At 40.2% G+C, this 23,905-nt stretch overlaps 1 protein-coding gene across 1 annotated transcript in view; it reads left to right on the top strand.

Annotated features, from left to right (window-relative positions):
* LOC117871880 (potassium voltage-gated channel subfamily KQT member 1-like) overlaps nucleotides 1-23,905 on the top strand; it is a 466,257-nt gene that overhangs the window by 184,128 nt on the left and 258,224 nt on the right. The window contains exons 14-15 of the mRNA XM_034759710.1: nucleotides 13,008-13,038; nucleotides 14,354-14,383. Of these exons, the coding sequence (XP_034615601.1) occupies nucleotides 13,008-13,038; nucleotides 14,354-14,383 (61 nt within the window). The remainder of the gene's footprint in view (nucleotides 1-13,007; nucleotides 13,039-14,353; nucleotides 14,384-23,905) is intronic.

Raw genomic sequence — 23,905 nt, 5'->3', positions numbered from 1 at the left:
AGGAAACCAGAAAATGAAGATTATTTAACTTCAGAGACCACACAACACTGATTTATCTGATTTACTGGTTTTCAGTATTGTGTATAGGATAGAATTATGATGTGTAGTTTGGAGTGGAATACATACATGCATGTAGTACATCTGGCTATCAAGCTAGCTGGTCTAATTCACTAGTAATATAAAAATGGGTGCGCTAAGAGAAAAGGTGGAAGGGGGGGATGAAGTAAATGTAGATAATTATTGCTCATAGAAAACATAGTCATATTGTCAGCAGCCAAGTGGCTGTGTATTACCTTGTGCAGTTTGAGCTCAAGGTCCTCCTTTGGGTCTCTTCAAGGATGTGAGACCAATGAGACTAATGCATCCAATAGGATGTTGAAGCTTTCTGAGAGAGAATACAGTGTAGCTGATAGATCACTCTGTTGATAACCTGGTAGGAAACAGATTCTTTTGTCCTTCATCCTTACAGTGGATTGCAAGATAAATATGAGTCAATAGTGTTAACACTGTTGCAAAAAACAAAAAAACCCACGATTATCATTCTGGGATGTATTAGCAGGAGTGTTGTAAGCAAGACACGAGAAGTAATTCCTCTGCTCTGCTCTGATAAAGCCTCAGCTGGAGTATTGTATCCAGTTTTGGGCGCCACATGTCTGGAAAGATGTGGACCAGCTGGAGAAAGTCCAGCGAAGAGCAACAAAAATGATTAAAGGTCTAGAAAACATGACCTGTGAGGGAAGATAGAAAAAATGGGTTTGTTTAGTTTGCAGAACAGAAGACTGAAGGGGAACATAACTGTTTTCAAGAATATAAGAGGTTGTTACAAGGAGGAGGGAGAAAAAATAGTTCTCTTTAATCTCTGAGGATAGGTCAAGAAGCAATGGTCTTAATTGCAGCAAGGGGGGTTTAGGTTGGATATTAGGAAAAACTTCGTAATTTTCAGGATTGTAAAACACTGAAACAACTTCCCTAGGGAGGTTGTGGAATCTCCATCATTGGAGGTTTTTAAGAGCAGGTTAGACAAACACATATCAGGAATGGTCTAGCTATTACGTAGTCCTCTCTTGAATGCAGGTGACTGGACTAGATGACCTCTCGAGGTCCCTTCCAGTCCTACACTTCTATGATCCATTATCAATATGGATACCATTATCTTAAATGGTACCCTCCTTTAAGCATCATCCCTACAGGTCACTTAGGTATACAGATGAAGTCAGTAGGGAGAACACTGATGACAGTATCATTCTACTTGAAAGTCACTCATTTAGCACAAAAGCTAAAATTCATCCTTAGCCTCTCATTTTTATATTGATGTGATTTTTCTTTCTCACTGAAGTCTTATTTCTCTGCAGTGTTACATTATCCCTTTTGGGTTTCTCTAATGTTTGTTGCCTAGTAGTCAAAGCTGTAAGGTAGCTTGAACTCTTTTGCATATTTAGTTTGAATTTAAAATTAATTCTACTGTACAATGCATAGTACTCAAACCTTAAAATTAAGTTAGAATTATCCCACTGCTTGTTTTACAACAAGCCTGTGTGTGATGAGTAAGCACACTGTGGGTGGTCTAGGATAAAATAAAGTTTAAGTGCCTGTTTATGAGGGCAGCTTTCTTCACTTCCAGTAGATAAACAGCTAGCTATGGTTTAACAGATTTTTCTAGTTGGTTTATTTAACATGAACAACAAATATCCCAATGGTTAAATAGAAATGTTTTTTCCCCTGGTACTTTAGTGGAAATTATTTGACAGATTTGTGAATGCTCAATTGTTCCGAATGAGGGTCTCAGTAGAAATTTACTTTTGCACAGTCCAGTATTGAAGATTTTGCTACATTCTGTGACCCAGAACTCATGGAACTAAACCTCAAAAAACCCACTCCCTTTCTCATACATGCAGCCTTTAGTTCAGGAGAAGTAGTACATGTACAATAAAAAAAGACTCACAGGAGCTTAAGAAAGTACACTGAAGGCAGGAGTCCTCAAAGGGAAATGCTCTTCTCATTGGATCATATTTGTCTGAGCTTTGATGGCATACATTTCTAAGCTTTGTATCAACTCAAGCAGATGAATTGAGGCATTTTGATACATACCCTTATGTAGGGTTGGATCTGCAACCAAGTTTATTTAATCTTATCCTTAGCTGTTGCTCATTCACAGAGGCTCTTATCTCATTTACAAATAGAAGAAGCATGAGCTCATTATAGAGTTTGCTATTCAAGACAGCATTTCCCTCACTTTCTCTTCTTTGATATTCTCTGATGTGGCTTTTCTTATTCTGACTGCTTGGGCAAGATAAACTTATTTTATGACAACAATTGTACTCCCTCCTGTGAATTTTAAGTTTTATTTTTAGCAAATATAGTGCCATTGAAAGGGTTTGTTAGTTCAAGTGACTTACATCCTCTATCCACAATGCAGAAATATCCCAGAAAATGGTGAGTCATAGCTTCTCCATGGTGCCCTGCCTATGTGCCTCTATCTATCCAGTGGGAACAATATCATGGGGTGAGGAGGTACTTAATTCTCCATACCCTTTCAATCCATGGCCTCTCTTTTGAGACTACTAGCAAGGGTGACACTTCTAAAAGAGGTTTCTGCATTGTTATGGTCTTGGTTCTGATCTTTAAAGTTCTGATTGAATTGAGGCTCAGCTGTCTCTCAGACTTCTTGCTTCTCAGACCTCCCTCCTGCGCTCCCTCCCCGCCCCCAACAGCTGCAATCAGTAGAGATGCTGAAGCTGACACAGACCAATGTGAAAATCCAGGGAGCTGGGGGAGTGCTATGGAACTCCTTGCCACAAGAGGTCAGGATGATCCTGAGTCTGCCTTCTTTTAGGGTGCAATGCTTGTCTCTGCAGTATATAGAACCAAAATAAATAAATGGGTTTTAATTCCCACTTTGCAGAATATCTACACATAGATTTGCCCTGGAATAATTAGAGGGATGAATCACAACCCATTTAGTTAGTTGATTCCAATTACCATGCAGACACTTTCCAAGACTCACCTGCTTGCCCCTGCACATGCATTGTCTTTAACTACTACTACAGAATAACTGTGTGAGCAGGCCCCTGCTGTAGAAATGCAGCCCACGCAGTATGTGAAGTCAAAACTAAAGATGGAAAGCAACTATTTAGGTCATCTAGTTTCTCCCCTGCTGCTGGATTATTCCCATCTGTGACACTTGCTCTGGAAGCCTAGCACTACCGGTCACCTTGTTACCCCCCCTTGCCTTAGCAAGAGAGAGCTTTGCTGGTGCTGAACAGATTGACAGTTCCCTGTTACCCCAGTCTGTTAGCCATCCCGACAAACTTCTCAGGGGCCAGCCCTGATTTTGCCTTGCAGGTAACACTTGGTGCACTTCAGTTCCCAAGGCCCCTGGAAGAGCTGTCCCTGGGAACATTCAGCCCTGTCACTAGGCACTTACAGTGAAATTACCAAATTAGCTATCTCCAGAAAGACAGTGTACACACCAGCTTATTTGATTCAGCCAAGAATTCACACATTGTTTAATATTAGAGCACCAAGATCTACTTATGATAAAACAAAGAGAAGTTTATTAATAAAGATATAAAAGTGATACTAAGTAAAGATAGTAGAAACAGAATTGGTTATAAGTAGAACAAAAATATAGCCTACTTCTAAGAGACTAACACACACAGTTTTGCCATCCTCATCCTTTTACAGAGTTTGCTGATGTCAGTCGAATCAGGATCCAGATTTTTCATGAGTCACTTCCCTCCACCAGGAGTGTTTGTCAGTGAAATGGATAACCCAAACATCTTTTTGCTTCACCTTATGTTTCCCCAGAGCTGATTGTTTTTGCTTACAGAATCAGGATAACCCCCCGGGGTTCAGACTCCTATGTATCCCCGTGCTCATTTCAAGTCCCCCAGTCAACCTGGCTTTTCCAGTTGACTTGAGTGTAAATGGGGCTTCCTTTGTGTTGATTTCACAGTGCTTAATTTACATTAGAGGTAGTGCAATAACTACCTTCCCTCCTGTCTGGATGATAACCTGTTTCTCCCTTTGTTTAGTTATAGACTTTAAAGCATAATATCAGTAAGTATCCATAATTCCTTATATATTGTTCACATATACTTCACAGTGATATTAATGTCCAATGTGTTACTGCCTTTCATTGATACCTTACAGACACTCTTTATAGATAAATATTATGACAGCAATGTGTTAGATGTAGTGAGTTTATCAGGCCTGACAGGAGTTGCTGACACAGAGTAGTGAACCACCAATGGGCCTCTCTGTCACACCTTCCTCCCAACATTGACACAGTAGATTTAGCCACTGGCTACTCTGCAGGTATCAATTCAAAGCCCCTCTGAACCCATCCATGCCTGTTATTTTCAGTTTTGTGTATGGAATATAATTATTATGTCTAGTTCAGAGTGGAATCCCTAAGGGCTACTTGTCCCTTTCCTTAACATCCATACTTCCCCAGTGGTTGCTTCATGCCCATCTGGGTCACCCTGACCAATAAAGAGTTCTGTCATGCCCGAAGGCATGAAACCAGATCTTTTTACCACACAGTCTTCCCTGCTACCAGCAAAGTTCTGGCCCACAGTGGTTCTTAGCTATGCCAGTGTCTCATGCACCTAGACGTTTTTCCCTGCTCCAGCCGAATACTGGCCTACAGCTATTTCCTAGCTTTACTGGTAACTCCCTGCTCTTAGCAAATTGTAGGCCACAGCACCTTCTAGCTGAGCCTCAGTTTCTTTGCTCTCAGTGGAGTTCTGACCTTGAGCATCTCCTAGCTGTATCTGAATCTTGCCACTTCCAGCAATCTTTTCTGTTCTCTGTAGAGTACTGGCCCACAGCTGTTACCTAGCTGTACCAGTGACTCATCACTCCTAGCAAATCCTGGGCCACAACAACTTTTGTCTGTACTACAGACACACTCAGCACTGATGCAGTTTCCCCCCTTAACCACTGAGTAATGTTATGGTAGGCTGGTGCTTGAGCCCTTGGGCTCAACCCTGTTATATCATTACGGAAAATAACACATCAAGAAAAACTTCCCACATTCCCACTCAGAATCTCAGAATGGCCGCTTGTGTCCATAATGACTCAACCGATAGGCAGAGCAGTGGGATTCATTGTATCACATCTGATTGCTTGCCAGCTCCTGATCAGGCACATCCTTATGTCCTTCCATCCGGGTCCCATGGGCATGAATTGACCCTCTTTGGTTTGAACTGCCTGCGTTTGTCCTGGTCAGCAAGCTTCTGTTGCGCCAGTTCTGCTTCCTTGCTCTGACAATTGGCCGCCAGTTCCATGTGTCTCTCCTCCACAAGCTGCCTTTCCAACTCCAGGCGCCTCTCACCATCTCTGCTGAATTGCCTGGGGAACTGTCTGCTTGGTCTCCTGCATGCCTTGTAGGAGAAAAGGGGGCCCCTTCTAGACCCTCTGTGTGGAGCAGGTGCCTCGTCTTGCCTCATGACATATGAGTGCAGTGGGGCCAATAGCTCCAATTTGTTCTGATTAGCAGCTGGCAGATTTCACTGTGCACACAGCTAACTGTTTCATGCTGAGTTCAGCATGTGTTTCTTTGCTCATCCTGCCTCTTCTGCTGCTTACTCATCTTTATACTCTTTTGTTCTATTTCCTTTACCCGAAATAAACAACCAGCAAGTAACAAACATAAACTTTCATTTGTTTCCAGATTTCTCACTCTGAATCTTGTAGACTCTAATTTATCAGTGCTTGAAGTGGCGAAGATCAGCCAGCCAGCAAACTGTGTGTAAGTCCTGCCAACTACACCACTGTGACACTTTCTCGGGGAACCCAAAACTATGGGTCATCTTGTTACCCCTTTGCTTCAGTGAAAGAGAGATTTGCTAATGGCTAACAGACTGGGGTGTCAGGAAGTTGTGACCCAGGTTAGCACCAGCAAATGTCTCTCTCTTGCTGAGGCAGGGGCAGGGAGTAACAAGTTCTGTCCTTTCTGAGAAAGTATAACACTAGCTGTACATTTCTAGTGTTTTGGTCAGTATAGCTAAATATACCTGGTGTCTTCAACTATCACACACGCCCTCTAGAACAAGTATCTGCCCTGGACGGACACCTGTCACATTGCTAACTTGCAATTTCTTAACGTAACACATGACCTGCCCCACCGGATCCCTGACCTACAGTGGGGAAGGTGGTGGTGGGGGAAAAACCTCACTATGCCCTGGCCAATCTGGCTGTAAGGGAAAAATTCCTTCCTGGTCCCCCACTCCCCAAAAAACAGACAGCACAACGCCCACAGCAGATCATGAAACCTGGTTCTATTCTGATCCCATGGATGGGTGGTGCTTTTCCATGGTGAGAGAATGTTACGGGTGGAGGGAGGGTGGGTGTAAATAACCTCCCACCCGCTGGTACACATTCCATTTCCTCACCGCTGTCAGCCAGCCTCTTTCACTCTTTGGTTCACCTTTTGTTGTTGTTGCTGTTGTTGTTGTGGTTATTGCCCTTCTGTCAAAACTCAGAGGCAGTGGGGGGAATCTTAAATGAACTAGAACCCCTTTTTCTCCTCCTGGCTAGCCAAAATCTCACTGCTTTTCAGGTTCTGGGGAATGCATTGTTGGCAAAAACAATGCCAGACTTGCATAGTTGGGATGAATTCTGATCGGCTGGAAGGGATCCAGTGGTTTATCATTAGTTTAGTTTGTGACACCAGCAGGAAAAACATTGGATGTTGCTGTAAGAATTAGCTATAAAATATTTGTACTTTGCAGCTCAAAATTGTAGACTTTCCAAACACATCTATATTCAGAAGTTCCCTGTGGGCTTGTGAGATTACATGGTTGTGAGGTTACTCAGACTTGCACCTGTATACAGTGAAATATTTTGTGATTATAAAGACAAGAAATGAACCTCATCTCAAGAAAGGTTCCTTGTTTATATCTTTCTTTCTCAGTCAGCAGCACTTATTGAACATAGTATCTCTCTGACATGAAAAAGCTTTAGTGTTTAAATGATGTTTTCAAAAGGCAGAACTGTTGAACGTCTGCCTGTAATATTGCATTATAAGCATTTTCAGGAGTTTGTAGTAAATGATGCTGGTGATGTTTTCTTTTGGGAAGAAAATGTTTTAAAATGTTGGCAAAAATCCAAGCAAATGATGGTAAGAAGGGAACAAGTTTGTTGCTGATTTGCCAGTAAAAATGAGATCTGAATTCTGTGAACTAGAGGAACATATGGCCACTTGACTAGAGTGTGTGAAGTCTGTTTTTGTTTTTACTTCCTCTTCTTTCTTATTCTGCACCAGTCTAAATGCCACGTAGGCATTCGATACCGTGGTTACATACACAGAAAGTTTAGTTTCGTAAGTGACCACACAAAAAAAGCTATGATTGTAGAATTTATAAAAAACAAAAAACAAAGTAAAGCTAACAGTGACATTGTATGCTCAGCTATAATAACTCTGCTATAGATGTTAGTTTTTCCTCTGTATTTTAATGGGTCCAATCCTGCAGTCCTTACACACACCTCCCATTCTGGATCAATACTGGATCAAGTCCAGTATTTTGCAGCTTTAAAAAAATGAAGATTTATTAAAAAAAACCTCTCAAGACTTGAGAGACACTAGCATTAGAGATTCACCCATGAGTACTGCATATGAAGTACCACTAGTCTAGATTTTTGTCTTAGCTCCCAGTCCTGCTTGGAAAATTCACTGTTTCACACTCTCTGCCTGCCTCAATTTACCCCTCTATAAAACGGGGATAGGAATACTTACCTCTCATGTCTGCATATGGTTTGAGTTCTTTGGATTAAAACTGTCACAGTTGCATTAGTAGTTAACAGTAAAAGAAGATGTAACTAGGTGCTTCTTTGGTATCATTAAAGTAATGGTGTGTCTCTCTATTTGTATGCAGGTTAACGTTTCTTCATTTTAACTAGGTTTGGCTGGGATGGGGATGGGGGTGGGAATCTTCCATGTCCTCCAGAATAGATACATTGTTACTTTTTCTTTCTTTTTTTAATTTTCCAATTAACAGTGATGGCCATTAACACAAAATGTGGGTTAGTATGTGGTCTAGGGCTCTCATAATGTTGCTACCTTCTCTTTAAATTTAAAATGGCACAAATGTTGGAGAGGGAATAAAATGAGCTAAATACAGCAGTCATTGATCAACTGCTTTGATTATTGATTGTAGATTTTTCTAAAATTAGTTTAGATTAATAACACCTAAAGTGGTTTTGAGAAACTTCCATCCAATCTCAGCAAATGAAGGGATTAGGTAGCATGATGGCTCATGGATAAATGAACAGTAAAACACACTGGATAGGGAAATAATCCCAATCCCCCGAGTGTGGTAATGGTTGACTTGTGAACTCAGTCAAGTTGCTTATTTAACTCATCTAAGAAGCATGAAAGCAAAAGCAATGCTTACTCCAAAATAACCAGATGTGTGAGTCCTCACCAGGAAACTCTGAGATCTGGGTCTACTTTTGTGGAACCTGCAGCTCCGTGACAGTAGTTCTTTCAATGCACCTTATTCTCGAATGGGACATAAGTTTTGCGCACACCCTCCGTGCCCCCCTGCTGTGCGAAGTAATACATGCCCTCTTCAGACTTCTTTTCTCTTCTGAGTCTTCTCCAGCCTGCTACTTGTACTTGTAAAGAACATTCCTATCTCTCCCCACTTTCACCACTCACAAAACCTCCCTCCAGTGTGAAAATTGAAAGTGGAGCCAGCTGTCCTAGCTAAAGAAATGTCTCCAGACACTGCAGAAGTCCATGGGTGGGATGTTGGAGTGAGTCACCTGGTCCTGGGTGCGTATTAACAGTGTGAGCCCCCAAAGTGAGGGGTCTCCCGAAAGGTAGGGGGCAAAGCCATTGCCATGGCTCCTATTGATTCTGCCTAATGCTGGACTTGCCTATAGTACAAACGTAAGCTCTGATCCTGCAATTAGAGCTTTGTGTATGCACCATTCTGCAGTCCTCCCGCACATGTGGAGCCCACTGGCTGCAGAAGGATCCACTCATACAGAACCGATTGCTGGGTTGGAGGTTTACAGTACAAGGAATAGCCCCAGTTGCCACATGAGGGAAGAAGTGAGAAAAAAATCCTACATTGGTTTGATTTAATTCCTCTGTGTATATAATGGAGGCTCAGAGTTTTCCATATAGACTTGCAAGATTTTCAGTAACTACAGCAGTTTCCTCTTTTATCTTCAAATTTTCAGATAAACTCACTATGATCTTACTTTACATATGGGTGAAACTCTAATGAATTCATTGGAGTCACTTATGCTGGTCTAGTTAAAAATGCACTGATTAATGGACACTACTGATGTGACCAGTAAAATACTTGAAGTCCAAACTGGTTATATTTTCCATTGCATAACTCTGAAAACACTGTATATAAGGGTAATGCACATGAAAGGAGGCTGTTGATGGATGCTGTAACACAGCAAGCATTGAAATGTTTTGATACATCTTAGTGTCCGCTACTTTCAGAACAGTATGTGCTTTAAGGGAAACAATTTTTTTTATATATATAGGGAGGGGAAAGAGCTCAAAGAGGAAGAGACAAAGTAATACATTGAGCTGCACTATCCTGAGCCAGATTTATTTGCTTATAATAACAGCCAGAGTATTTTATAAATATAATCACAGAGGTATTCTAACAGATAAGGGAAGAATACAGGAAAGTTAAAAGTGCATATTCAAAAGTACGTTAAGAAAAAGCTAAGTTTGGTACCCCTCAAACATTATTTCTTTCTGGCTGTATTACTGTGTCTCAGTTACACTATATGTAAAATGAATGTGGATAATTAGTACCAAACTGCATTTTTTTTTTAACTAAAATTTTAATTGGTATTGGTAAGGGGCTTTGAAATCATTGGATGAATACTTGAAAGAGGTACAAAGCATTAGCACCTGATCTTTGTTCTGATTCTTGGGGAAATTCCACTCCTTCAAACCCCAACTCCCTGCAAAAAGATGGAAGAAAATTGCCTGTTTCTATGATGCATTTACTCTTTTGTTTTCCCCATGTCAAATCTAATCAGGTGCTGATAGTCTTTAAAGGTCAACCTGTTCCTGGATAGATATGTCATTGCCACTCTTCTGTCTGCTCAGCAAAAGAAGCCTGAGTCAGAACACAGTAAAGCAGCCATAAAGGATAAGGATATAGCAATTTCATAAAATCAAACTGAACTTCATAATTTGTACATAAACAAATTACCCAAAGTATCATGGCAGGCGGGGGAAAGAGGGAAGGATGGGACAAGGAGCTGGGAAAGGGCTGGAGAGACTGTGATTGGATGAGGAGCCACTGGTAGAAAACTGGGACTGAGAGGGCGGGTAGGTGGGAAGGGGGGGGGACAGGGAGATACAGATCAGATGATGAGCCAGGAGAGGGGAAAATAGGACTTAATGGGCAAAGATATTGGGACCAGGTGTAGTCAGGGGCAGAGATTGGGAGTATGAAGGGGAGATTGGGATTTGAACATCAAGCCTGACCATCAAGTACTTCAGCCTGACCCAAGAAGAAGTATGGAAGAATCCCATGCACTGCTACAGGCTAGGGACTGCATGGCTATGCAGCAGTTCTGCAGAAAAGGACCTAGGGGTTACAGTGGATGAGAAGCTGGATATGAGTCGACAGTGTGTCCTTGTTTCCAAGAAGGCTAACGGCATTTTGGGCTGTATAAGTAGTGGCATTGCCAGCAAATTGAGGGACGTGATCATTCCCCTCTATTGGTGAGGTCTCATCTGGAGTACTGTGTCCAGATTTGGTCACCACACAACAAGAAGGATTTGGAGAAATTGGAAAGAGTCCAGCAGAGGGCAACAAAAATTAGGGGGCTGGAGCACATGACTTATGAGGAGAGGCAGAGGGAACTGGGATTGTTTAGTCTGCAGAAGAGAAGAATGAGGGGGGATTTGATAGCTGCTTTCAACTACCGGAAAGGGGGTTCCAAAGAGGATGGATCTAGACTGTTCTCAGTGGTAGCAGATAACAGAACAAGGAGTAATGGTCTCAAGTTGTAGTGGGGGAGGTTTAGGTTGGATATTAGGAAAAAGTTTTTCCTAGGAGGGTGGTGAAGCACTGGAATGGGTTACCTAGGGAGGTGGTGAAATCTCCTTCCTTAGAGGTTTTTAAGGTCAGGTCCAGTTGGGAATTGGTCCTGCTTTGAGCAGGGGGTTGGAGTAGATGACCTCCTGAGGTCCCTTCCAACCCTGATATTCTATGATTCTAAGAACTGACTTTGCTTATCTCCAGGGCTCTACACAGAGTCCTTCCAATTTCTCCCTCTATTGCTTACTGCAGGCCGTATTCCATTACCGTGTTCTGAACCTATGAAAACTCAGTTAGGTCCACACTCCTCCACTGGCCATTTCAACTTGCCATGTGGCCCTGGGCACTAGCCCCTTCTTGGTATCCAGATGCTCCTGCTGTTGGGTGCAGAGGAGACCACTTGAACATACCATGATGCTCCTCAAGAGTACCCAGGGTTGTGAGGCCCCTAACTACGACCTGCCCTTAGTGTGAAAGAGTCTTGTTTGTGCCTGCCACAGAACAGCTCCCTAAAACCACCAGCCTCCGGCAACACAAGCACTGTCTTCCAGGCTTCCGCAGGCCTTGCTATCTCTGTACAGTTAGTGATGGGCACACACCAATCCCTGAATACTCAAGGCATTCCCTGCAGTGTCCAGCCCTTTATTCACTGAATATTCACAGAATTACCAGGCCTGCTATTCCCAAAGGAACAGTACACACCAGCTTGTTAGACTCAACTTGTCAGGACTATCTCTTTACTTAATGCTACAGCACTGAGATACATTTATAATGAAAACAAGAATGAGTTTATCCTCAAAGATTAGACATTCAGGAGATAGTGAGTAAGGATATTGGAAACAAATGGCTACATATAAAATAAATTCATAACATGCTTTCTGGAGACTACACTTGACTAACTGATTAATCTCCTGTGTAAAGAAGCTTATCTAACACAAAGTTCTCTTCAATGTTTTCAACCAAGGCTGATTCAGGCCCCCCTTACATGAATGAAAACATGCCATCTGTTTACTTCCTAGGCATAGGATGATGGGATGTTGTCTCTGCCTTCTAGAAATACCCCCAATGTTCATTGTCTTTACTCATAGACAGGATAACCCCTATTGGCTTGATGGTTTTTTGGTTTTGTGTCGCTTGTATGCTCTTTTCCATTTTGGTTTCACATCTTTGTTAACATTTGACTTCATATGTGGATGTAGATCCATTGTGTTAGATTACGATGCTTACTTTACATCTGGACAGAGAGATACATAACTCTTACCTCCTGTCTGGAGAAACCAGATTAAGGCGTGTCACCTTTTGATGGCTTGCTTTTAACTTGCATGCAAAAGAACATAATTTTCTGGTACAGATACATAACCCTTTACATAGTACTTGTACATGCACTACAAAATTATATTGATGACCAGTGTGACACCAGCTTTCATCTGAGACCTCATATGTCATTCTTTGGTGAACTAGAATATACAAACCAGAATCAGGAGATAGTGGTATCCTTCTGCACCCTCTTGTCAGTTGGTATTAAGACGTTCTTGTGTCATACAAAACCATTTACTTTAAGGAGGTCTGCACTGCATTGAATTCAAGACCCCTGATGGGCAATTAGAGTCTTTCACCATCTGTTTGAGGGTCAGGTCATCTTTTTCTAAAACTCTTCTTTCATTCTCCCCTTGCTGCAGGCTCAGCCAGAGAGCCTAAGAGCAGGCCAGTTGGCTCCAGCCAAGGCCCCACACCCGTCTTGCCCTCCTGCACTCCCTCCATACCCCAGGCAAAGTGGATTAGCCCAGACCTCTCTGGCTTGTGTCTCTGTGGGGGCAGGGGACTGCTAAAGTTTGAATCTAACATTTTTCATGGCAAACATAATTTCATATCTGCTGTGAATTCCATGACAACAGGGGAAAACGATAAATCTTTACTGATTGCAATATGCACTTACACATTTTGGTATAATTTCTTTTCTTTGATACACAGAAAGCTATTGACCTGGACTCATGTCAGCAATGTGGGTCAATCTTTATTCTTTCTACTTCTAATTATAATTTTCATGCATATGTGCATGTGGGTCTGTCAAAAAATGGTCACATCACAATGTACTTTGAAAATTAAGAAAGATGCTAGTTTTTGAGGTCTAGCAGTTCTACTTCATAGGCTGAGTGATGTATTTTGCAGTACAAGTTGTCATATTGTGTTCCAGATTCTATATTATGAATTGGTTGAATACACCGCAGACAACTGTTTTGCAGAAGCCCTTAACTTCCCAAAGATTTTCATTAATACTAAGCTGAAGTCTGGTTACATGCAGAAAAGTGAATGAAAATAGCATTCTGTGTTTTGCCTTTCAACGACTTGCAGAATGGATATATTCAATTTAAGACTTCTTTTCCCCCGAGTATCAGCCCTGTCCACTCACTTTGTGATCTGAAAGTCAAAATGAATGCTTGCTGATTTGCTCATCAGTAACAAAATAAGAATTTTTCAATGGGAATTTGACTGACAAATCTGTAGGTGATAAATGAGGCAGAATAACATGCTGCTAAATTTCCTCTAATTGTACAGGCTAACTAGCAGTAAAGGAGTAAACAGTACTAAAATCTTATTTTTGTAATTAAAGTGAGCAGAAATGGCTCCAAAAATCTCAAAATGGAACAGGTATTACATAGAAAGATGCCATCTTTACATAGTCATGATTATTACTATAAATACCTACGGGGAGTACTGAAACAAAATCACATCCCTCTTGAATGTTTAACTACTATTATGCAGTCTCCACAGTTTTATATTTTGTTCCTCCTCTTCTTGCACTATTCTGTCCTGACTTTGAAATACGTGACTTGCAGCTAAATTATCGCAATATTAATTGCAACTAACAATTAAAATTGTAGTCACTGCTTCTCTATTACATTCACGTTGACGTATACAAGCTAGTATATTATAATATGCAATACAAAACAAAGCAATAATAGCATTTTGGAAACTCCAGTAAGAGTAAGCTACTCATTCTCAAAGAGAAAAATACATAGTCTTTCAGGGTTAAGTTTGGAACACTTTTTAAAAGAACATTGTGGCCCCAGTTATAATATCTGTACAAGGAGTGGCTAGTGAGAGGCTGGAGTTCATGAACCTAAATACTTCCAGCACGCTCAGTGTAAGAGGCATGGAATGTGGTGATATCATGGGTGACTATGCCAAGGGACTTACAAAGTAGCTTTTCCTTGTCTTTGAATATTGTTGTTTTCAAAAATCCTTTCATCCTTCATGTTTTCTCTGATATGCTTAATATAGCAGAGCCATCAAGACTTAATTTAAAGACTCTGCAGAACCCCCCCCCCTCCCAATTTTTGGATCATGTTGTTTTCTTGAACCCAAGCTTGCAGGTTGATTTGCCAGGATCCTTAGCCTTTTATTTCCATTTATGAGTTTTTTGGAGATATTTGACTCTTAAAAACTCAGAGAAAAACCAAGCTAATCTGGCAAAAGTTGCTGGTTTCATAATGAAAAGGGTAAGTTTCATTATCACCTAGGGTGACCAGATGTCCCGATTTTATAGGGACAGTCCCAATTTTCGGGTCTTTTTCTTGTATAGGTTCCTATTACTCCCCATCCGCTGTCCCTATTTTTCACACTTGCTGTCTGGTCACCTTAGTATCACCACTGTCCTCAAAAATCTCCTTGTCTTGTCCATTTCCCAAGAGGCATATCACTTACTTATAGTCATCTTCTGGGGATAGGCTGGTGCCTGACAGTTTGCATTCCTTGCTCCTCCTCTCTCAAACACTTTGGTAGGCAGCTGGCTGTCCTTGTGTCACTATTTATGATTTGTGGTGAGGGCAGCAAGGAATCCAGTTTACATTACCTCAGCTTGTTCCTGTGACAAACATCTCCTAGGTAGGATGCTGCTATTGAAAGTGAGGCCATCAGGTTGCCTGTCCTCCAAAAGATGTTTGCTGGCTTCCCAAAAGACAGCATGTCACCGTGCTCAGTGGGTCACAGCTGAGAATACCAGATTCAGAACAAACTGCTTAGAAATGAGGCAGACCCACTCCAAACTGGTGGTGGTTACACAAGATATACCAAGCCAGTAACAAAAGTAAACTTCTGTTTCACCACAATGAATAACAAGAAGTCCAAACTGCAGACTCCTTAGGCGTCCCAGCTCTTGTTCCACCACCCAGACTCTAGATCTAATGATGAGTGGTTATTTAAAACCAATTTCATCAAACAGAGGGTTCTTCTAATCCCAAGAGATCAGCTACATAGCTAGGTCAATATATAACTCAGATCTTACCCAGTAATCACACTGTTGCCAGTCCTTTAGTATCTAATATCTAAATGTTTATTTATAAGAGAAAAGAAAGAGAAGAGAGTTAAAATGGTTAAGGAAATCAAATACAAGAATTTTGCAATGAGTATGTATCAGGTTTGGAAGCAGTGATGTTACCAACGGCTGGCTTGTAAAGTCTCTGACAACTTCCAAAAGATTGGAAAGTACTCTGTACATTGGTTGTAATCCTTCTTTTAGTCTAAGTCAATAGTTCAGACATCAAGCAGGAAAGAGGCAAAATGGAGATGCTTCCAGGGTTTTTTATACCTTCTCCCATGTGGAGGGACTGCTCTGTGTTAGTTTGTGGAAAATTACAGGCACAAGATTGTGTCCAGGGTCACATGAGCAAGTCACATGCCCTTGCATGCTTTGATGAGTCATAGGAGCAGCCATTACCCATATTCTGGCTAAAATGTCCACAGGAAGGTCCATTGGGTGGTGTTGGGCTTCTTCTGTCGTCTGTTGTGTGAGTTAAGTGTCCTTTAAAGGGCCATCAACTTGAATAGTCCATTCACAATGTGTTGTCCAGACTGGATGTAAATTACCTTGTGGGTGCTACTCTAGGAGCAAACACATTTGAAATACTGGTACATAGTCAATATTCATAATTTAAGATTATTCTGTTTGTATGCATGTATCATCTTTGTATTGTATCCAATTCAGCAAATCATAGTTTTTCCATTGACATCTTACATGGCATACTTTGTACAAGATTTGTTGCAACTGTCTAACAGTGGTAATATTAATGATATGATTGGTCACGTTTCAATCATACAGTGTCACACAGCAGATGGGGAATTAGACTATCAAGCAACTGCCAGCAATGACCACAGGATAGAGCAGAGGTGTTGCAAGCCTCAATCCCAGAAGATTGATGAAGGTCAGTGAGGAGCCTTGGAGCTTGTTGGAAAGGGGAGAATGTTTAACATAGACTATTTTCAGTAGGACTTTTCTACATGCTTTCTGCAAGTCAGTGTGAATGGTGATATTTCCTTATCTTCCTAAGCATTCAAAACATAAGCACGGCCCAATGTAAATGGAAAACTATTTACTTTTCTGGTAACTTTCTGATTCCTGGTCCAAATTTTGTTAAATATTTATTTGTATTTAGAAAAGTTGTTTGCTGTCTTTCCCCTTCGGTATATGGACAGCCCACTGTTGACATATCATTTACCTTTTACACAAGTTAGCCACTGGCTGTCATGTGTGAGAAGAGTATTGCAACTAACTAATATGGATGGGAAAGAGTGGAGAGTCTGAGGGAGAAATCAGTCACCTAATACATTCAGGGTCAGATTTTGGTACCCTTACTCCTGTGAAGTAAGGTGCTTCTTAACATGAGCAAGGGTATCAGAATATGAACTTCAACAATCAGTTACTTGTACTATCAGGGAAACTAACCTAAGTCATCAAAAGATACTGTCAGCATCTCCCTTGAAATTTCTTTTTTAAACATGGTGCAAGTATACAGCCTAAGGCTCCCACTGTGGGCTGTGTTGTCCATTTAGATTGTAAGCTCCTTGGGGTACAGACAGTGGGCTAGATTTGTAAGAGTTCAGCTCCTATTTAAGCACCTAAATAAGGCCAGATTTTTAAGTGCTCTGCACCCAACATGCTGAGTGTTTGTGAAAATCTGACCGATTGTGGGTACTAAATTCTTCGGGGGGAGGGAGACGATCTCTATGCCTTTTGTGCTGTGTACACGGTCAAGTGCCCTGGCAATTAACATTATTATTGTTATAATTATGCATGGGTGAAATAAGATAACATACCGAACCTTCACCCGAATCTCAAACTGAATGTAAACCAAATCTCCTGCCACCCACAAACACAGAGTCCCCTCTGAACTTTGCAGTTCAAGGCTCAAGCATCAAAACATTTCTGGTAAGGCTGTTTTCACACTGAACTGGTCAGGAATGTCTAAATGAAAGAAAGAAGTACCAGAGATCTTAGAAGACCAAGGTTCCCACAAGATTTCCAGACTTCTCCAGTCAAAGCTTCATCCGCTTGGAGATTGTTGTTTCCAGTATTATTCCCTATTTGAAGTTTAGGGAATATTTCTGAAATGGGTAGAATCTTTCAAAATGGAAGAAAACTTTTAAGTGCAACCAATGTGTTTTGATAGAACCTGTGTCTGTCACCGTACTTTATTACATGAAATGGCAAGGCATTTTAAAAAAAGGAATACCCAGTTGCAAATAAAATACTCAGTAGTGCTGACATGTTTTGTACTTGAAGAACATTTCATTTGCTACAGATGATGTGAAATTGTAGCTTACTTGAAATTGTTTGGGCAAGTTCTTCATTCTGCACAGCCAAGTTTTTTTTTTTTTCTTTTTTGCTAATGTGGTGGTACTTGCATCAAACCATAACAAAGATAAACCAAAACGTTGACACACAGGTTTGGAATGAATATATTCAGTCACTTCTCATGCAAAACCAGCAGAAACCCCAAATAAGTTATTTTTAACTTTTGTTTTCTCCCCGGATAGATAAATGCAATTAGCTGAGGCAGAGACATGGTTGACCACCACAAAAGATACTGATGAAATCTAGAACAAAGGAAAACAGAAAAGTGTTTCACAAAAAATAAACTTATTTTTAGATTAAGTTCAAAAGCTTTCATCTTTCAGTCTTAGTTCCTTCCACATTAGCATAACTGTGCATTACCCTAGCTAAAACACCATACGCACAGTTGTCAGAAGCATCTTCTTGACTGAATCCCATTTTTGCCCCATTTCCTAATGCAACTGTAGAAAATGATTTTCTTTACATTGACAATAAAAATAAGCTAACATTTGTACTAGTATTTACTATGACAGAGACTTGTGACTGTTTTAATGAGGTAATATCTTTTATTGGGCCAACTTCTGTTGGTATGAGAGAGAGAAGAGCTTTCAAGCTTACACAGAGCTCTTCTTCAGGTCTTCTCTCTCTCACTAACAGAAGTTGGTCCAATAAAAGATTTTACCTCACTCACCTCTATAATATCCTGGGATTGACACGATTACAACACTGCATATTTTAGTGCAGACAGTTTATTAGGCTGGTAATCACTAATTCAATAAATTCCATTTTTCAGTATCATGGGGAGATATATATAATACAGATAACATAGAGATATAGCTCTGATAAAGATACAAGATATACATTATGAAACTAAAAAAAAATTGAGGCTTTAACCAATGATTATAATAGATATAAATTCATGGTGCTGTTTTGTTTTTGATGTACGTCTCCCTTTCCCTACACCCCTTGGATGCGACCACCATTCTACACTCAACTAAGAAAATAATAATGATTTCAGATTACCATAAGTTTTATTGAAGTGTGTGCAAAATATTTTTTTACATAGACCAGTTTTCCTGTGGTTGAAAATTTCTTGTTCCAAGCTGTCATGTGATTCAAGTGAGTCTAGACAGATTTATGGGTTTGGAGGGAAACTTTATAACACTTAGTGATTTCTAGAGCTTTGTGAAATTTTCATAGCAAGACTGTATTTGATTAAATTTGTCTAGTTATGACTTCACTATGTGTGTGAAAATATAGTATTCCCATGAAAGTTTCTCATGTCATATTTTGATAAAGTGGGCCATTACATTTTTCTGTTATCTGAGTGACTGTGACACTTCTTTTAGCAGATGAATTTCATTTTTTGTGTATTAATCTGGGTTTGTAGGTTGTTAATAGTAACATGTATCAGAGGGGTAGCCGTGTTAGTCTGAATCTGTAAAAAGTAACAGAGGGTCCTGTGGCACCTTTAAGACTAACAGAAGTATTGGGAGCATAAGCTTTCGTGGGTAAGAACCTCACTTCTTCAGATGCAAGTAATGGAAATCTCCAGAGGCAGGTATAAATCAGTATGGAGATAACGAGGTTAGTTCAATCAGGGAGGGTGAGGTGTTCTGCTAGCAGTTGAGGTGTGAACACCAAGGGAGGAGAAACTGCTTCTGTAGTTGGATAGCCATTCACAGTCTAAGGAAATAAAGAAACAAATCAATAGAGCCAGACGTGTACCCAGAAGCCTCCTGCTACAAGACAGGCCCAAAAACGAAACCAACAGAACTCCACTGGCCATCACCTACAGTCCTCAGCTTAAACCTCTCCAACGCATCATCAGTGATCTACAACCCATCCTGGACAATGATCCCTCACTTTCACAGACCTTGGGAGGCAGGCCAGTCCTCGCCCACAGACAACCTGACAACCTTAAGCATATTCTCACCAGCAACCACGCACCGCACCATAACAACTCAAACTCAGGAACCAACCCATGCAACAAACCTCGATGCCAACTCTGCCCAGATATCTACACCAGCAACACCATCACAGCTACAGCATCACCGGCTCATTCACCTGCACGTCCACCAATGTTATATATGCCATCATATGCCAGCAATGCCCCTCTGCTATGTACATTGGCCAAACTGGACAATCACTACGCAAGAGGATAAATGGACACAAGTCAGATATTAGGAATGGCAATATACAAAAACCTGTAGGAGAACACTTCAACCTCCCTGGCCACACAATAGCAGATGTAAAGGTAGCCATCTTACAGCAAAAAAACTTCAGGACCAGACTCCAAAGAGAAACTGCTGAGCTCCAGTTCATTTGCAAATTTGACACCATCAGATCAGGATTAAACAAAGACTGTGAATGGCTATCCAACTACAGAAGCAGTTTCTCCTCCCTTGGTGTTCACACCTCAACTGCTAGCAGAGCACCTCACCCTCCCTGATTGAACTAACCTCCTTATCTCCATACTGATTTATATCTGCCTCTGGAGATTTCCATTACTTGCATCTGAAGAAGTGAGGTTCTTACCCACGAAAGCTTATGCTCCCAATACTTCTGTTAGTAGTAACATGGAATTGGTTCTGATGCCCTGTTTGAATGAGCCTACCCCATGTGGTCAGGAACCCATGCTGAGTGTCTTGAGAGGTTGCTGCAGTTTAAGAACTCTAAGCCAGGGGGAGGGGCGGGGTGGGGGGGAAATGTCTGGGCCCAATTCAGAGAGACTTTGAGCACCTTGTGAGAAGCAAAAGGCACTTCAGTACACTGAAGTCACAGCTATTGTTTAGGCAAGACCTCTTTGGCTTTTATACAGGAATGAACTGTCAGTGAATATAGCCGGTAACTAATCTGAGAAATTCAAAAAGTATTGAAAGCCAAACAATAGTCTTCAGTAAATCATGCATTGTAATATATTGATTATGGGGGGAGGAATAGCTCAGTGGTTTGAGCATTGGCCTGCTAAACCCAGGGTTGTGAGTTCAATCCTTGAGGGGGCCACTTAGGGATCTGGGGCAAAAAAAATCTGCTAGTGAAGGCAGGGGGCTGGACTCAATGACCTTTCAGGGTCCCTTCCAGCTCTATGAGATTAGTATATCTCCATATTTTTTTTATTATTATTATTTGGTAATAATCATAGAAACCACAGAAACTGAAGGTTGAAAGAAAGGAAAGAGCTTAGCATCAAGTGAGAATTTTCCTCCCTCTTGTCCCTCCTCCTCACCTCCCTATTGTGTTGTTAAGAGCATGACCGACTTTCATGCTAATCTGAATTTAATGATATTTTGGATACCTGTTATTCTATGTGAACTACTCATGCTGTTGTACTTTCTAAACTCTATAACCTGTTTTAATGGGTGTTCACCTGCATACATATTACATGAGTCTGTGTGTGGTATGTGCAGTGTCTGTGGATTTATGTTTGTTGATCTCTGAGATAAGTGAACAGCTTGTTTTCCCTAGTGTAGGTGACACCGGGAGTTGCTTGTGACTTTATAAACAAGAAGTGGGGGTGGGCAAACTGCGGAGTAAAACATTACATTAAAGTTGTGTTGAAAGAGCACCCCTTTTTAATTTCTCATGCCTGGTAAATAAGCAAGGGATGGGTATTTTATGGACCTGCCTAGCCTTTTCCATTTAGATGGTCTTGAAGTTCTCTCTTGTAAGTTTAATTTCCTGTGAAATTTTGGGAAAAAATACGCTATTGGAAATGTGTGGGTTCTCATAAGGAATCTTTTACATTTAGTCACAAGTAAGTGAGAAGAAGAAACAATCACAGGTCTGCCTCGAGAAGAATGTGTTTGCATACTGGCCATGGTATAAGTCTAAATAGCACATACAATTCATCTATAGATTTTATGTGCTCTCTGTATGTATTCTAGTAATACTTTTTCAATCTAGGATGGGTGGCACTGGAATAAGCAAAACACAGGCATGGCTGGTGAAGAAATGACTGACAGAGCAACAACACAATTATGCAGAAGATGGGCTATCGTAATTGAAAATACATGATTTCTTCCTGCGAATTTGTTTTTTTCATAGTCTGGTTTTTATTCTTTGTTATCCGAAATCTTATTTTCCTAGTTAGTCAATAATAGTGATCTTATTTTTAGATGGTTGGAAATAGTAGAGCATCACTAATGATATCTGGATGATAAGTATAACTTTATTTGGCGCTTTGTGAAGATATGAGAGAACATTATATTATATCTAAGTATTAATGTGATTTAGATCATAAATGCCTTTTGTGTCACACTATATTTAATTAGACCTATTGTGAGATGCTTGGTGAGGCTTGGACTGATTTCTAGGGCTGTGATACTAATTCAGTACTATGGAGGTGTGCTGCAGTCTAAAAAAGGCCATTATGTGAGAACAGTTTTAAATTGAGACCCTTTCTGTCCTCTCTGTTCGCAGGAGTATGTTAAAGACCCCAGGACACTTTTTGGTGAATTGGGGATAACCTCAGTTCCTTGAGCAACATTTTCTTGAGAAAATGGGTCCAAATCATGTTTAGTGCTGTACATGGCTGTTTGTTGTTCATGTAATTGCTACTTATTTGTTTACATGGTCTTCACAGTACAGTTATCATAACACATTTTAAAAAGTGTTTTGTAATAGTTTGAATATGAAAAGCATTTTGTCGTATTCAAATAATGTTCTGTGCACAATTTGCCTCAGTCATATTTATATTAACTTTGTTATGAAAAAGAGCAATTTTCCATTGAAGCTTTGTTGCAAATCTTGTTACACCCTTTGCAGATGACGGGGAACAAATACAGTACAAAGCGTACTTTACAGATGTTCTCGATGTGGAAGACAGCTGTAACTATATGCATAGATTTTCAGATTTCCCATGATATGCATAAGATTGTAAAACTACGTTTTAGTCTGTACCAGCTATCTGTGATCTCTCACACAGAGACTCATTCATTTCTGAAGTACAGTGAGACCAGCTTTCCCTGTGTAGAGCTTTGACATTTTCATTTATAAGTACATTGGATCTACTTCTAAGACCAGACTTAGAAAAGAAAGAAATTGCATAAACACCATGTATTATCAAGTTATTTACATAGTCAACTTATGTAATTGGCAATTTTTACTAGTGCTATCCTCAGTTTCCATCCACTCTTCCCTCCCATTATTGTATTATCCCTTGTTGCATCTTATTTTAAAGTAGGCCCCAATCCTGCAACTTCTTGTTTTCTGTTGGACTGCTGCTCTTGTATGGAGCCCCATTAAAATAATTAGGCAATTTGTTTAAAAATATGCATATTTCTTTTGGAAGTCAAACCTTTATAGCTGCTTAATATTCTATTCCAGCTGAATCTCCTGCAGTCCATGAAATCCCTTTTCAGTAAGATAATCACATAAGGTTCTGGACTCAGTGTCTGTTGTAATTTAAAAACATAACAAAAAATCACCACAATTGTCACAGTTCTTGCATGCATAATAAATACTTTTCACCATATGAGCTTCCATCATGTTCAGCTGAGCAAAATGGGTCCAATTGTTCTTTCAGTAATAAATAAACTAAATCACCAGTCATTTCCTAGCGTTATAAACATATTGTTAGAAATTTAGATGCTCAGATTGTTCTTATTCCATGCAAGTAAATGAGGCTCCCAAAAGCCAGTTTTCGTAAAGGTACTGCTTGTCTGAAAATGTATGAAGGCAGTAAAAATCAAGAGGCACTTTATTTCTCTAGAGAGAAGCAGACGAGCTAAAAGCTCGATTGCTTGGCAAAATCTTTTTATCTTGCAGAAGATCATGTCTGCTGCCACAAATCAGAAAGGCTTTTCTGAAATAAGAAGAGAAGACAAAATAAACACAGGAAATTGCTGTTTTTTCAAGAAAGCTTTAAAAAGAAGCTGCATTATGTCACTTCAGAAAATGCAAGTAAAATTAGCAGATTGAATGTGTTTATTTTGGTGGATTTTCACTTCCTTTAGTAATTAGAAGGGTTATAATATTACAGTTCAAAAATGAATAAACTAACTGAATTTGTAGGATAAAAGTCTATACAAACAGAGCCACTTTCAAAAAATAAGTGCAAACTCTTAAATGACACAATGACACATCTATACAGTTTTCATCTGTAGTTTTTCTTGGGAGCCATGATAAAATGACAGTATCAACATGCCTAGCAAGAAGAAAAAAAATTGATTCCACCTTATTTTTTTCTTCCTTATTTTTGTTTACAAAGCCCATGTAATTCTTCATAGGGAGAAAAAATCACTGCTATGCAGAGGAT

Source organism: Trachemys scripta, chromosome 1 (assembly GCF_013100865.1).
Source record: "Trachemys scripta elegans isolate TJP31775 chromosome 1, CAS_Tse_1.0, whole genome shotgun sequence".
Classification (NCBI taxonomy): Eukaryota; Metazoa; Chordata; order Testudines; family Emydidae; genus Trachemys; species Trachemys scripta.
The sequence above is the reverse complement of the archived record's forward strand: the minus strand, read 5'-3'. Positions and strand labels throughout refer to the sequence as shown.